The following is a 15,180-nucleotide window of genomic DNA, read 5'->3' on the forward strand; positions in this document are numbered from 1 at the left end:
TTCTGTCAGTTATCTTCAAAAACATTCACTAAGCATGCAAGATAATAAATATTACAAACTTTACCTCTAGCTCCTCTTCTCTTGAACAGAAATAGGATACAAGTGATTCCATAACAACGTTTAGACTCACAAAATTTTCAACCTCACAGGCATACAAGGTACATGGCAATCCACAGGAAAAGCAGATATATGATACATGAAGTTCTGTGTAATACAAATACCATACTAGCAACATATAACTTTCAATAGTGCATATCAGTTTTAATTCAGCAAAATACTATCTACAGACAGCAGTATGGCCTAATTTCTCAGCCGTGTATTCCATCCCTGGTATCAACACAACTTTTGTCTTTTATTGTCTTCTCATTACCAGATAACTAGCAAAAACTTTGGTACAAATGTCAAAAATAAATGAGTGGACTATAAGTGATAGGTTAAAACTGCCATGCTGGGCTAGGGCTTTAGTTTGGATTTGTGCTTTTATCATGTAGTGTCCATTACTTTAAATCTGGGAGGTGCTAGACCTAAGGCAAGATGGAACAGCCTCTACAGAGGCTGAATGGAATGGTGAGAAGCTTGTGGTGAATTGAAGCTGAGTCAGTGACTGAAATATGTTTGGGTAGTGAAATGGGTGCCACTCTAACTGTAAAAGCCAGCTATTTGGATAAAAGTATCACTTTCTCACATTGTTAACACATCACATTCTTATAAGATCAACACAGTGTACATTACGCATAAACAGCGTGCCTGTAAAATAATGTCTCAATTTCTGTGGTATGTTATAACAGTATGATTTAGGTTTCTCTTGATGGGACATCCATAACTGTTAATATTCATCATCAATAGTAAAATCCACTACAGTTTTTTACAACTGTGGCAGATTTTGTGATTGACGGATTTTAATTTAGAATATTTACAATAAATCATACATCAGACTGAAGGTAAACTAACCTAGTTTTTCTTGCAAATATTAAATATGTGCACCTTTAGTTTTACGGCACACATTCAATGAAAATCCAATTCTTTTCATACTTTGATTAACAAGTCTTGAGTAATGGAAGCAGTAGCCTCTTCAAAAAAGGAAAAATCGTGAGATCAGGTGAACATGAAGGTCAATGGAAAACAGTTCTGTCACATTGACCATTATTATGACCAATCCAACAATAAGGGGCTTCAACGTTCAACCACTCTCATACAAAGAGATGCTGTTGGGGACGGGCTCCATCTTGCTGCTTTAAAGTTTTCAGGTTCACATTCTAATTGGGGGAAGAGCCATTCTTGTAACATATTAAGACAAGCCACTTGTCTTATAGCTTCACTTATTCGATGTCAGGGTACAGTGCAGAAAAGTTTAATTCTGGGGAATCTCTTTGATACTGTACAAGTTCATGAGGATGTTCCGACCCCAGATATGAACATATGGGTATATACCTTCCCACTTAGATGAAAAGTTGCCCCAGTACTGAAAAGCACATGATCAAGAAATTCATCTTCTTGCTGCAACATTTCATTTCCAAAGTTATGATGTACACATAGACATTTGTCTTTACAGCATGCACCAACCATAACAGGTATGGATGCATGTGTAAGCATTTTCTTAAAAACTTCCATACTGTAATCTTTGGCAACTGAAGTTCATGACTTGCTTTCTAAACAGACTTCTTAGGACTATTAAAGTGCGATGATCTGACATGGTCACCATCCGCTTCAGACACTTTGGGTCATACTGTGTTTTTCCTTTTACATACAAATTGACTGTATCATTGGCAGGTGCTTTTGCCATATGGGGGATTACAGTTAAACTTCAAATGAAACACACACTGAACTGAAATTACAGATTCACTCTTAGAAAATAGCAGAACACAGAACACTTTACACTTAGCAGTAGCTATTTTACATATATGGTACATATAGTGGTGCAAGTATACAAACAACAAACCAGTAATTGCCCATGTGCCTATCTAAATGCTTACAGCTGACACTTTTAAAGTTTATATATGGGACTTTATTTTATGGACACCCTGTATTTGAAAACAGAAATTATAACTTTTAGTAACTTGTTTGTTAAGTTTCCTTGTTAATCCTTTTCTCACATAGCAGTTCACATGTATAAATATATTTTCACAATTTTCATATTTTTTTATCACGTCTTTCATTAATTGTAACTTCTTTATGATTTGTGTTCCATTTTTGTGTTATGAAAACTCCAAAGACACAATTAAAAAAAAAAAAGAAAGTCAGTCATGGCACTTCTTTAAAAGTACTTTTTGCAACTCTAAGGAAAATAATTTGCAAGTATTAAGATAATATGTGCAGATTATTTTGCATCAACATGACTTTCCATTACTCCTTACTCTAGTCTTATTTTATGCTCAACAAACTTCTTCCTTGTTAACCCTATTATACTATGCAGCAGTGATTCATTTATAAAAGATTTCCCTTGATTCCTATGTTTGTTTTTGTTCTATTTAATGGCTCCCCATTACATAATGAAAAGAAAAGAGAGGGGAAGAAAAACAATATTTTATTTGCTTATTACCTCTCTCAGCGTCACATTCCTTGCCCATCACACGTGAAATTTGTGAAGTAGAAGCTCTGATTTCTATCAGTAAGAACTATAGTACTGTAACATCTAAAAATCAGTGGTCTTTTTCTGGTGAAATATACTTTTGCCGTAACACTTTTACTGGCTTGCACGCACTGTTCTAGCAATAGAAAGTGTGGCTGAATTTTAATTAAATCTGTCCAGTCTCAACAAAACTATCAAGAAATAATAAAAAAGAAATGCAACAAAACTCACTATATTTCAGAAATGCCACACTCAAATTTTCAGGACCTACAGCTTATCAGCTTAAACTAATGAGAAAGAAGAATTGTAATGAAACTTCCTGGCAGATTAAAACTGTGTGCCCGACCGAGACTCGAACTCGGGACCTTTGCCTTTCGCGGGCAAGTGCTCTACCAACTGAGCTACCGAAGCACAACTCACGCCCGGTCCTCATAGCTTTACTTCTGCCAGTATCTTGTCTCCTACCTTCCAAACTTTACAGAAGCTCTTCTGTGAACCTTGCAGAACTAGCACTCCTGAAAGAAAGGATACTGCGGAGACATGGCTTAGCCACAGCCTGGGGGATGTTTCCAGAATGAGATTTTCACTCTGCAGCGGAGTGTGCGCTGCAGCGCACACTCGGGAGTCCCAAGTTCGAGTCCCGGTCGGGCACACAGTTTTAATCTGCCAGGAAGTTTCATATCAGCGCACACTCCGCTGCAGAGTGAAAATCTCATTCTGGATACATCCCCCAGGCTGTGGCTAAGCCATGTCTCCGCAGTATCCTTTCTTTCAGGAGTGCTAGTTCTGCAAGGTTCGCAGAAGAGCTTCTGTAAAGTTTGGAAGGTAGGAGACGAGATACTGGCAGAAGTAAAGCTGTGAGGACCGGGCGTGAGTTGTGCTTCGGTAGCTCAGTTGGTAGAGCACTTGCCCACGAAAGGCAAAGGTCCCGAGTTCGAGTCTCGGTCGGGCACACAGTTTTAATCTGCCAGGAAGTTTCATTATCAGCGCACACTCCGCTGCAGAGTGAAAATCTCATTCTGGATACATCCCCCAGGCTGTGACTAAGCCATGTCTCCGCAGTATCCTTTCTTTCAGGAGTGCTAGTTCTGCAAGGTTCGCAGAAGAGCTACTGTAAAGTTTGGAAGGTAGGAGACGAAATACTGGCAGAAGTAAAGCTGTGAGGACCGGGCGTGAGTTGTGCTTCGGTAGCTCAGTTGGTAGAGCACTTGCCCGCGAAAGGCAAAGGTCCCGAGTTCGAGTCTCGGTCGGGCACACAGTTTTAATCTGCCAGGAAGTTTCATATCAGCGCACACTCCGCTGCAGAGTTAAAATCTCTTTCTGGAAGAATTGTAATGTTTATACTATCATAAACACCTTCTCAAAAGAAAATGCTGAAATTGGGTATACAATTAAGAAAGTGGGAAACAACAGTGATAGGCTGTAGGATTATAATATTATGCAGCTGGACTAAGTTACTTGTTAGGGGTAGGGGTAACACATATGCATACACTTGGCCACAGTTGATTTTTAAATATGCCTGCCTGCCACTCATCACCTCCCCTATGTGATGAATAACAATGTATAATAATTCATATTGTTATATCAGGTGTACCATTTCTGTGAGTTTAGACTGCCAGAACCCTGGCAGAAAGACCAAAAACAATGTCTTTTCATTAAGCAGGAAATATGTAAAATAAAAAATGATCATGTTTACACAAATGAAAAATAGTTGTAAGTCTTCTGGTGGTTAGTAATTTAAATTCCAAATCTTACATTTTCAATCAATACTTGGAAAAAGGCGAAAGGTAAAAATCAATACTTAAAAATAGCAAGAGGTAAAGGTAAATCATAATACTAAAAGCTGTCAAGATACTTCACAGAATATTACAGTAACAATAATAAATCTGTGTGCCTCTACAGCCTGGTGCTTACTGCTTCAGTGGCTTGCATATCCCTTTGCAGTATTTGATTACTAACGCCAACTGAGTTAATTAATTTTTAAAGGATACACTGCCATTTCACCGTATATTACTGTATTTTTCTTCTGTACAATCCTGATCTAGGCTTTCATACCATTATTGAGTACGATGTTCTTAGATCATTGTACTCAATAATAGTATGTGAGCTGAAATCTAATGTGTACAGAAGAAAAATAGACCAATACACAGTCAAATGGTGATGTATTCTTTCAAAAAATATTGTATGATTGTAGCTCAGTGCCATTGAAAAAGAGTTTAATTTAGAATTCCCATTTCTGACAGGAAGGGAGTTATGGCACTTAAAAACAGTCAATACGCAAATCTGTGTATGCCACTAGTGATTGACTGGGTAACTACAGATATGATCCACTCTGTGGTTTCCTTTGTTATTCTTTTAAATTCCATTGGAGTTCATAAATTGTAAATTATTCTATGAATATGAATTGATTGAAGCAGGAAGTATTTCAGGTGATTACTGACATTAATCATGAGGCAAAATACTGTTGATGTTGAAACAAAGGATGTAATGATTAGCAAGTACTTTATAGAAATTAAAATCTTCAGTATCCATTTACTACAGGTCTCTGAAGCCTTGCATGTGTATCTGAGGCAACACCTTGACATGTGGTACCATACAACTAAAAAATCTTTGGTACAAGAGTGATGGCTGAAGAAATGTTGCATCAGTTCAATTGTGTTAACTGTGGGGGTTCATAATCTATCAACAAGTGAGTACAGGTAACGACATTTGTGTTTGCCACTGTGAACCAGAATTGGTGAAACAACTCGACAACTTTGTGTAGCAGGAAGTTAAGCTACTTCATTATATACTGATATATTCCTCAGGATTCCTTTAGATGGATTTTGAGTGCCAAACTCAGCAACTGTTTAAGAGAAAATCATTGTAAAACTTGGAGGAAACTGACATGACATCATATGACAATGGAGTGTAACTGGTTCTTAACAACATTCACAGAATGTAAATCTCATCATTGAAATATGCTTGAAATCTTCAGAAAGTGGTACGTGAACATCTGAAATATAAGGATGGAAGTTCTGGGGACTTTAAGGGAGCTAAGGACTGAATATCTAAGCACAGTGAACTGATTAAATTTGCTAAGAAACAGGTCTTGAAGCACAAATACATATTTTTTTAGTAAACTGTTGATTTAGTAATTAATAACATTTCAAGAAACAAATATCTACTCAATTTCTGTAGTTTATGTATGTATTATTTGTGATTCTGCTCTTACCTGAAGGCATGTCACATTAGCACAGAAAAATGGTGCAAACTTTCCACCACAGCGCTGTCCCTGACATTCATCACACATCTGGTCATCAAGAACATATGGCTTCACTTCAACCTAGAGGAATGGAATAATAAATAATTACATCATCTGCAACTTCCCACTAATGAACAATATAATAACATCTGAATGTGAACTACCAACAAAAGTCTCCAAAAATGAGGAAAAAAGAAACAAACACAATACAACAACTGTGGCAATTCTGAGCTTGCATTATGAAAAGGAAAAACAGTGTTCAGTTAAAAGATACTATTATTTTCATTATCATCATTTTGTAAACTCAATTCAATGCATAACAATTTTTAGTTTAAAGCAGCACCAAATTTAACAAATGTGATGTAGAAAAAAAACCTAGGAATTTGTTACCTAAAATTTATCCTTATTGGAAGGGAATCTGTTCAGGTCAAGAGAAAGCACAGATAGTATTAAAAAGTCCCAATAAATGTGTCTTGTAACAGGAAAAACTGCATGAAATGATTTTGTTTCAGTTTAATTTGATCTCTACAACTTTAATGATGAACATGAAATTACTGGAAGATGTCAACTCCACAACACACAATATTTTTTAATTATTTAGCTGAATGAAATCTTGTTTCAGAATCAGGTGCAGCTCTTAATCAAAGGCTCTGAGGCAGAATTGCCCCAAAGTATGTATTAAAAATATTTCCAATAATGTATTTACAGAATTTAAATTATCAGAATACGTTTCATATGCTTTCCACATGGATTTAAATAACGGTGGTCAACAGTTGATATCAAGCGATATTTTTCGAACAAGTAGTCGCCGGTCTAAGGCTGTGCCTTGAAATGCCTCTTAGGTCTATGTAGCACAGGTTTGGGGGCATGGCTTCCTCAGAGTACAGCTCAAATTTGGTCATCCAAAAGACTCTGGTGTTTCAGCAAAAGGGTGTCCTACCAACCCGCACACAATTTTCATGTTCCACTGCTTACATGAAAAAGGGTTCATAGTGCTTTAGAAAGTTTTTTGTTTCTGCCATTGGCTATTCTATCCACCACTGGAATAAGTTTGCAAATGTCTCGCCAGAGTGCACTAGATTATGCTAACATAAATATCACTGCCTACCGAGATTTTCACACATGATTAGAGGAAAAACAGTGTGAAATATACCTTGTGAGCGAAGTATGTTCCCTTACTTTAGTTGCCTTGCCTGATGGCTGTGGGTAATCTGGGTTATTAGCAAGTTTCTTTTTGTAAGTGTGTTATTCATGGGTTCAGTGAGGTATACATTCTTAGAAATAACAGCAGCATAACATGAGTGCGAAAACAACACAATATAAATTCAGTGTGCAATTTATCACGTAAAATTTTGGAACATGTGGTCAGGACGAAAGTAAAGGAACTTACTGCTTCAAAACCCAATGCAAACATGAATCAAGAACAAAAACTGTGTAAATCCTGGGAAGGGCATACATGCAATTTTAACAGAGCAATGTAAAAATACATCTGAGTCATTGTGTGCGTTTCATCACATATTTTTGTTACATGCAAGTATAAATATGACCAGCATGGTGTGTAAATTCCTATGGTGGTTGTTCGGGTTGCTCATGTCAGCCAATCACAGCACAAGATCTGTGACATCTTGGAAACATCACTGTTTCACTGTGCAAGCTCACAAACACTGCAGTTTCAGCACACAAAGCACTAAACATTTGAAGTTGAGAAATGCAAATAGCAAAAACATTAAGCATGCAGCTGAGGTAACATACACCACATTAAAAATCTCTCCAAAACATTGATTATGAAACGGAAAGAAGATACAATATTTAAATGTTAGCCAGAGTGTGATATTGCGCCCCCAGCCCTCCTGAAATCTTGGTTGTGGTGACAGACTGATCTATACTGTAGCCCGAGGCCTAGGTTAGTTCCAATTGATAAATGTCGCAGCCTTCCCCATTATGGAAACCACGAGTCATGCCTGTTCAGAATTAAATCAATTAGTTGTAACTAATATTTTATTCCTAATGCTAGCATTAGTCTGTGTGGCTCACTTTTGGTAAGCCAGCATGAAAGTTACAGGAACCCTAGTATATGACACAGACTTGTAAAGGACGAGGCTGTAAGGTCGTTAGTGAACTACAAACAAAGGGAATAAGAAAACAAAATGAAACTTTATGGATTGAGAAGGTATGTGATGTTATTTCAGTGACTACACTATCAAATCAAATCTACAAATAACTTGGAACTACGAGCCCACTAATAGTATGAAATTGCACTCCCTCTACGCTAGACAAATGCACCAGTTGGGAAGTGTGTCATAAAGCCACTGCATCCTCTCCTCAAGCAAGCTGGCCTGTAACTGTCTTAAATGGTCCTTGATATCCCGAATACTGCAGTGGGATGGAGTTGACATCTAAGCTGGTCCCACACATGTTGCATGTGTGCTCCCTGCCGCTGTTGGATAAGCAGCTGCAGCGGCAAGTCGTATATCCCTAGCTTACTTATTTGTTACATAGTTTAATTCTTAATTTCTTTTCGTGTTTTTGGGTACTTGCATTGTTTAATTCATAAATTTCGGGCATATTATAGTATTTGAGAGTTGTAGCATCGCGCTTTAGTACTTGAATAGTGTAAATTCGCGTAGTCGTCTGTCTTCTGTTTTTGTTTTGAACCGTCAGTGTCGGTTGGTCACAGCCAGTGTGCTCCCTGCCGCCGTTGGATAAGCAGCTGCAGCAGCAAGTCGTATACCCCTAGCTTACTTATTTGTTACATAGTTTAATTATTAATTTCTTTGTGTGTTTTTGGGTACTTGCATTGTTTAATTCATAAATTTTGGGCATATTATAGTATTTGAGAGTTGTAGCATCGCGCTTTAGTGTTTACTTCATAGATTCTTACTTAAATTGCGTGTGAGTTTCGTATAGGAGGTGTAATTTCGAGTCTTAGTTACTGTAATCGTAAATTCAGGCAGATTGTAGTGCAGTCGTTAGGCATTTGTACAGGTTAGTTAATACATTCTTTGTGTGTTCCCTTGCGTTATCTAGGCACTGACTCATGTTTCAGTAACTGTTGTTCAACATCGATTAGAATGGACAGGGACTGTGATTGCTATGTTCAGATGAGGGCTGAGTTGGCATCCCTTCGCTCACAGCTGCAAGCGGCGCTGACTTCGGTCGCGCAGCTTGAGGCTGTTGCCAATGGGCACCACTGTGGGGAGCCAGACTTGGGTATCACGGGGATGTCAACCTTGTCCCGTCTGTCCCCAAATCGGTCTGCCACTGTGGTTGCCCCGCAGTGGGGCTGAGCCCTTGCCTGTGGTTGATTGGGAGGTCGTTCCAAGGCATGGCAGGTAGCGAAAGACATCCCTGGAGGCTGATCAGAAAGCCTCCCCGGTGCGTCTGACAAACAGGTTTCAGGCACTGTCTCTGGCTGAGCCAGATGCAGCTGCCTGCCCTGTTTCAGAGAATGATTCTCAGTCTTCAAGGTCTGGGCAATCACAGAGGGTGGGCTTATTGGTAGTTGGGAGCTCCAATGTTAGACACGTAATGGGACTCCTTAGGGATATGGCAGCTAAGGAGGGGAAGAAATCCAGTGTGCACTCCGTGTGCATTCCGGGTGGAGTCACTCCTGATGTGGAAAGGGTCCTTCTGGATGCCATGAAGAGCACAGGGTGCAGCCAGCTGCAGGTGGTGGCACATGTCAGCACTAATGACTTGTGTCACTTTGGATCTGAGGAAATTCTCTCTGGATTCCAGCGGCTATCTGATTTGGTGAAGGCTGCCGGTCTTGCTTATGAGATGAAGGCAGAGTTCACCATCTGCAGCATCATTGACAGAACCGACTGCGGACCTTTGGTGCAGAGCCGGTTGGAGGGTCTGAATCAGAGGCTCAGACGGTTTTGTGACTGCGTTGGCTGCAGATTCCTTTTTGATTTGCGCCATAGGGTGGTGAGGTTTCGGGTTCCGCTGAATAGGTCAGGAGTTCACTACACTCAGCTGGCGGCTACACAGGTAGCGGAGGCTGTGTGGCGTGGACTGGGCGGTTTTTTAGGTTAGAAGGCCTCGGGAAAGTACGGGATGGGCTGCAATCTCAAAGGGTGCATGGCAAATACAGGACGTGCTTGGATCAAGGAACAGTCGGAATTGTAGTTGTAAATTGTTGCAGTTGTGCTGGGAAAGTCCCTGAGCTTCAAGCGCTAATAGAAAGCACAGAATCTGAAATCGTTATAGGTACAGAAAGCTGGCTAAAGCCTGAAATAAGTTCTGCAGAAATTTTTACGAAGTCTCAGACGGTGTTCAGGAAAGATAGATTAGGCAGAAATTGGTGCTGGAGTGTTTGTGTCTGTCAGTAGTGGTTTATCTTGTAGTGAAGTCGAAGTAGATACTCCGTGCGAATTGGTATGGGTGGAGGTTATACTAAACAGCCGAACTAAGTTAATAATTGGCTCCTTCTACCGACCCCCAGACTCTGATGATATAGTTGCGGAACAGTTCAGAGAAAATTTGAGTCTCGTAACAAATAAATACCCCACTCATACGGTTATACTTGGTGGGGACTTCAACATTCCCTCGATATGTTGTCAAAAATACTTGTTCAAAACCGGTGGTAGGCAGAAAACATCTTCCAAGATTGTCCTAAATGCTTTCTCTGAAAATTATTTCGAGCAGTTAGTCCACGAACCCACGCGAATTGTAAATGGTTGCGAAAACACACTTGACCTCTTAGCCACAAACAATCCAGAGCTGATAGAGAGCATCATGACTGATACAGGGATTAGTGATCACAAGGTCGTTGTAGCTAGGCTCAATACCGTTTCTTCCAAATCCACCAGAAACAAACGCAAAATAATTTTATTTAAAAAAGCGGATAAAGTGTCACTAGAAGCCTTCCTAAGAGACAATCTCCATTCCTTCCGAACTGACTATGCAAAATGTAGATGAGATGGGGCTCAAATTCAAAGATATAGTAGCAACAACAATTGAGAGATTCATACCTCATAAATTGGTACGAGATGGAACTGATCCTCCGTGGTACACAAAACAGGTCCGAACTCTGTTGCAGAGGCAAAGGAAAAAGCATGCGAAGTTCAGAAGAATGCGAAATCCCAAAGATTGGCTAAAATTTACAGACGCGCGAAATTTGGCACGGACTGCAACGTGAGATGCCTTTAATAGGTTCCACAACGAAACATTGTCTCGAAATTTGGTAGAAAATCCGAAGAAATTCTGGTCGTATGTAAAGTACACAAGCGGCAAGACGCAGTCAATACCTTCGCTGCGCAGTGCTGATGGTACTGTTACCGACGACTGTGCTGCTAAAGCGGAGTTATTGAACACAGTTTTCCGAAATTCCTTCACCAGGGAAGATGAATGGAATATTCCAGAATTTGAAACACGAACAGCTGCTAGCATGAGTTTCTTAGAAGTAGATACCTTAGGGGTTGCGAAGCAACTCAAATCGCTTGATATGGGCAAGTCTTCAGGTCCAGATTGTATACCGATTAGGTTCCTTTCAGATTACGCTGATACAGTAGCTCCCTACTTAGCACTCATATACAACCGCTCGTTCACCGATAGACCTGTACCTACAGATTGGAAAATTGCGCAGGTCGCACCAGTGTTTAAAAAGGGTAGTAGGAGTAATCCATCTAACTACAGACCTATATCATTTACGTCAGTTTGCAGTAGGGTTTTGGAGCATATACTGTATTCAAACATTATGAATCACCTCGAAGGGAACAATCTATTGATACGTAATCAGCATGGTTTCAGAAAACATCGTTCTTGTGCAACGCAGCTAGCTCTTTATTCGCACGAAGTAATGGCCGCTATCGACAGGGGATCTCAAGTTGATTCCATATTTCTAGACTTCCGGAAAGCTTTTGACACCGTTCCTCACAAGCGACTTCTAATCAAGCTGCGGGCCTATGGGGTATCGTCTCAGTTGTGGGACTGGATTCGTGATTTCCTGTCAGGAAGGTCGCAGTTCGTAGTAATAGACGGCAAATCATCGAGTAAAATTGAAGTGATATCAGGTGTTCCCCAGGGAAGTGTCCTGGGACCTCTGCTGTTCCTGATCTATATAAATGACCTGGCTGACAATCTGAGCAGTTCTCTTAGGTTGTTTGCAGATGATGCTGTAATTTACTGTCTAGTAAGGTCATCCGAAGACCAGTATCAGTTGCAAAGCGATTTAGAAAAGATTGCTGTATGGTGTGGCAGGTGGCAGTTGACGCTAAATAACAAAAAGTGTGAGGTGATCCACATGAGTTCCAAAAGAAATCCGTTGGAATTCGATTACTCGATAAATAGTACAATTCTCAAGGCTGTCAATTCAACTAAGTACCTGGGTGATAAAATTACGAACAACTTCAGTTGGAAAGACCACATAGATAATATTGTGGGGAAGGTGAGCCAAAGGTTGCGTTTCATTGGCAGGACACTTAGAAGATGCAACAAGTCCACCAAGGAGACAGCTTACACTACATTCGTTCGTCCTCTGTTAGAATATTGCTGCGCGGTGTGGGATCCTTACCAGGTGGGATTGGCGGAGGAGATCAAAAGGGTGCAAAAAAGGGCAGCTCGTTTTGTATTATCACGTAATAGGGGAGAGAGTGTGGCAGATATGATATGCGAATTGGGATGGAAGTCATTACAGCAAAGACGTTTTTCGTCGCGGCGAGATCTATTTACGAAATTTCAGTCACCTACTTTCTCTTCCGAATGCGAAAATATTTTGTTGAGCACAACCTACATAGGTAGGAATGATCATTAAAATAAAATAAGAGAAATCAGAGCTCGAACAGAAAGGTTTAGGTGTTCGTTTTTCCTGCGCGCTGTTCGGGAGTGGAATGGTAGAGAGATAGTATGATTGTGGTTCGACGAACCCTCTGCCAAGCACTTAAATGTGAATTGCAGAGTAGTCATGTAGATGTAGATGTAGATGTGGGAGCTCTTGCTGGCCATGGAATACCTCTACATCATGGGTACAGTTCACAGAGTTACATGCCATGTGTGGATAAGCTAAGTCCTGCTCAAAAGTGGCAGCAAGATACTATCGCATGAGAGGTAAAATGTGACAATGCAGAATTCTGTGACTTATCGTTTTGCCATCAGAGTTCCTTCAGTCACTATCAGCCACAACCTGAAGTCATACCGATGACTCACCTCACCAATATCCCAGCAGTAACACCACTGTGCCTCTCCAGAACACTGGAAGAATGGGACGTCTCCATAGGTCACAGCCAGACTTGGCAATGGTGGTCGCCGGGGGAAGTGGAAAGAAAGTAAGGCAGGAAGATTAAAGTTTAATACCCCATCAAAAGTGATGTCATTAGAGATGGATCACAAACTTGGATTAAGAAAGGAAAAGAAAATAAACTGGCCTTCCCCTTTTCATAGGAACTCTCTTAGCATTTGCCTAGAGCGACCTATAGAAAAGCCTAATGCTGTCATCCTCCCAAACACACGTCCAGTGCAAGAGTAGTGCAGAATCACCATTCATTACTGTACATAATGTGATGCCATTAATTGGCAGTCCGTGCTTCCCAGCACCACTCCAAATGTGGCTGTTTGTGTTGTATTGTTAACAGCAACCTACACTATGCTTGCCCTCACATTCCCTTGCACTCTAATGTCAGGCTCGTATCACATCCAATGCCCCACAAATCTGGACATTGCACAATTCAATCTGCTGACCAAATGGAGTTCCACAAGGAGGTCCCTTTCAAATTCTGTCAAGAGCTGATAATGCAGTCTCAAACAAGTACGCAGCATCTCTGTCCCCTTCACAGTGATCATTCTACATATGACACCATGAACACCCTGTATGTACAGGTTGCACACATTTACTTGGTCCCTGAGGGAAGGATGCTGCTGAGAGTGGAAATTTGCTATTGTTTCAAAGCACACTGGCTGCTGAGACAAGCCCAGCCTCCTTTTCCTAGAGCAGCCTCTTTATAGCATATAAGGAAATGAAAATGTAATGGATTAATGCATCACAACAGTGAAACAAAAATTGATGGCCAGTTGTTAAAAGGTCCAGGTACAGCCTTTTTACTCATTTCTGTAGATAATATTAACAATCACTACGCACAACACCGCACATGGTTCAAAATGGTTCAAATGGCTCTGAGCACTATGGGACTTAACATCTGAGGTCATCACAGCCCCCTAGGACTTAGAACTACTTAAACCTAACTAACCTAAGGACATCACACACATCCATGCCCGAGGCAGGATTCGAACCTGCGACCCCGTAGCAGTCTCGCGGTTCCGGACTGAAACGCATAGAACCACATGGCCACTGCGGCCGGCACCGCACAAGGATCAACACTATATTCACAATGGTTACTCATTGTTAAGGCACACAATACTGTTTTGTAGCTAAGGTTGGCAATGAGTGTAAACATCCCAGGGAGGCACAAAGTCAGCTGACTTCAACTGATTACAGAATGGCTCAGCAAAGGTGTGCAGCTACTACTCTAACATACTTGGAAACAACACTAAACACAAACAATGCTAATGCACGCTGGTGGCCTGTCTACCTGTCACTGTTTCCATTTAGATACCTGCCAACAGTGTGCATGTGTACATAGTTACATTGACATTCTGGATGCTTCACTTTTTTCTCAGGCAAAGTAGACCAAGTAAATAAAATGAATCAAGTGAATGAACAAATAATGCCCTAAATATAGTTAAGATTGCACAGTGACACTTTATTAAATATTAGAAGGATGACTCAAGTGAGATAGTTATTCACATAGCTGACTGGGAAACAAGGAAGGTAAGTTTCAACTGCCAGATTGGACATGATATTTCTTCAAACACAATGGTAGCTTTCCTTTGTGAAATGTAAAGGTTGTACATTTAGTGTGTGCATGGTTTTGTCATGTTCGAGTTGTTCCTGATGGTAGACAGAAGGTGGGGGAGATTGGAAAAGGTGGAGGGGGGAAGGGGAAGGGGGAGGAGGAGAAGGTAGAAGGAGAGAGTAAAAACCGGTGCTGGCACATAGCTTACTCCTCCCAAATGGCATCACAAGAACCACCAATTTTAGCACCCCCAGTCAACCAATCAAATGAGTGATCCATCAATACCATTAATTCCCTCACTCTGTGAGGCACTGTGGAGAAGTTTGGGGTTCAATCCAGGACATTGATGCAAGGAAATGTATCGAGGAAGTTTGAGTTGTGTAAAAGTAGGAAAAGAAATCACAAACTAGTTAGAATAGAAAAATATCTGAAACAAGGGAGTATACTATGCACGCTAGTGAATGTAGTATGCAGGATATCAAGATAACTCATGAAATGATGACAGGAGACTCGAGACCTAAAGCAAGACTGAGAGACAGATGGATCATTGGAATCAAGCAATGTGTGAAGAAGAA

The 15,180-nt window shown here is 40.5% G+C and overlaps 1 protein-coding gene across 1 annotated transcript in view; it reads right to left on the reverse strand.

The window, feature by feature from the left end:
* Positions 1-15,180, reverse strand: part of LOC126188771 (translational regulator orb2) — a 473,294-nt gene that overhangs the window by 6,610 nt on the left and 451,504 nt on the right. The window contains exon 8 of the mRNA XM_049930383.1: positions 5,784-5,894. Within this exon, the coding sequence (XP_049786340.1) occupies positions 5,784-5,894 (111 nt within the window). The remainder of the gene's footprint in view (positions 1-5,783; positions 5,895-15,180) is intronic.

The sequence above is a fragment of the Schistocerca cancellata genome, chromosome 5 (genome assembly GCF_023864275.1).
Source record: "Schistocerca cancellata isolate TAMUIC-IGC-003103 chromosome 5, iqSchCanc2.1, whole genome shotgun sequence".
Taxonomy (NCBI): domain Eukaryota; kingdom Metazoa; phylum Arthropoda; class Insecta; order Orthoptera; family Acrididae; genus Schistocerca; species Schistocerca cancellata.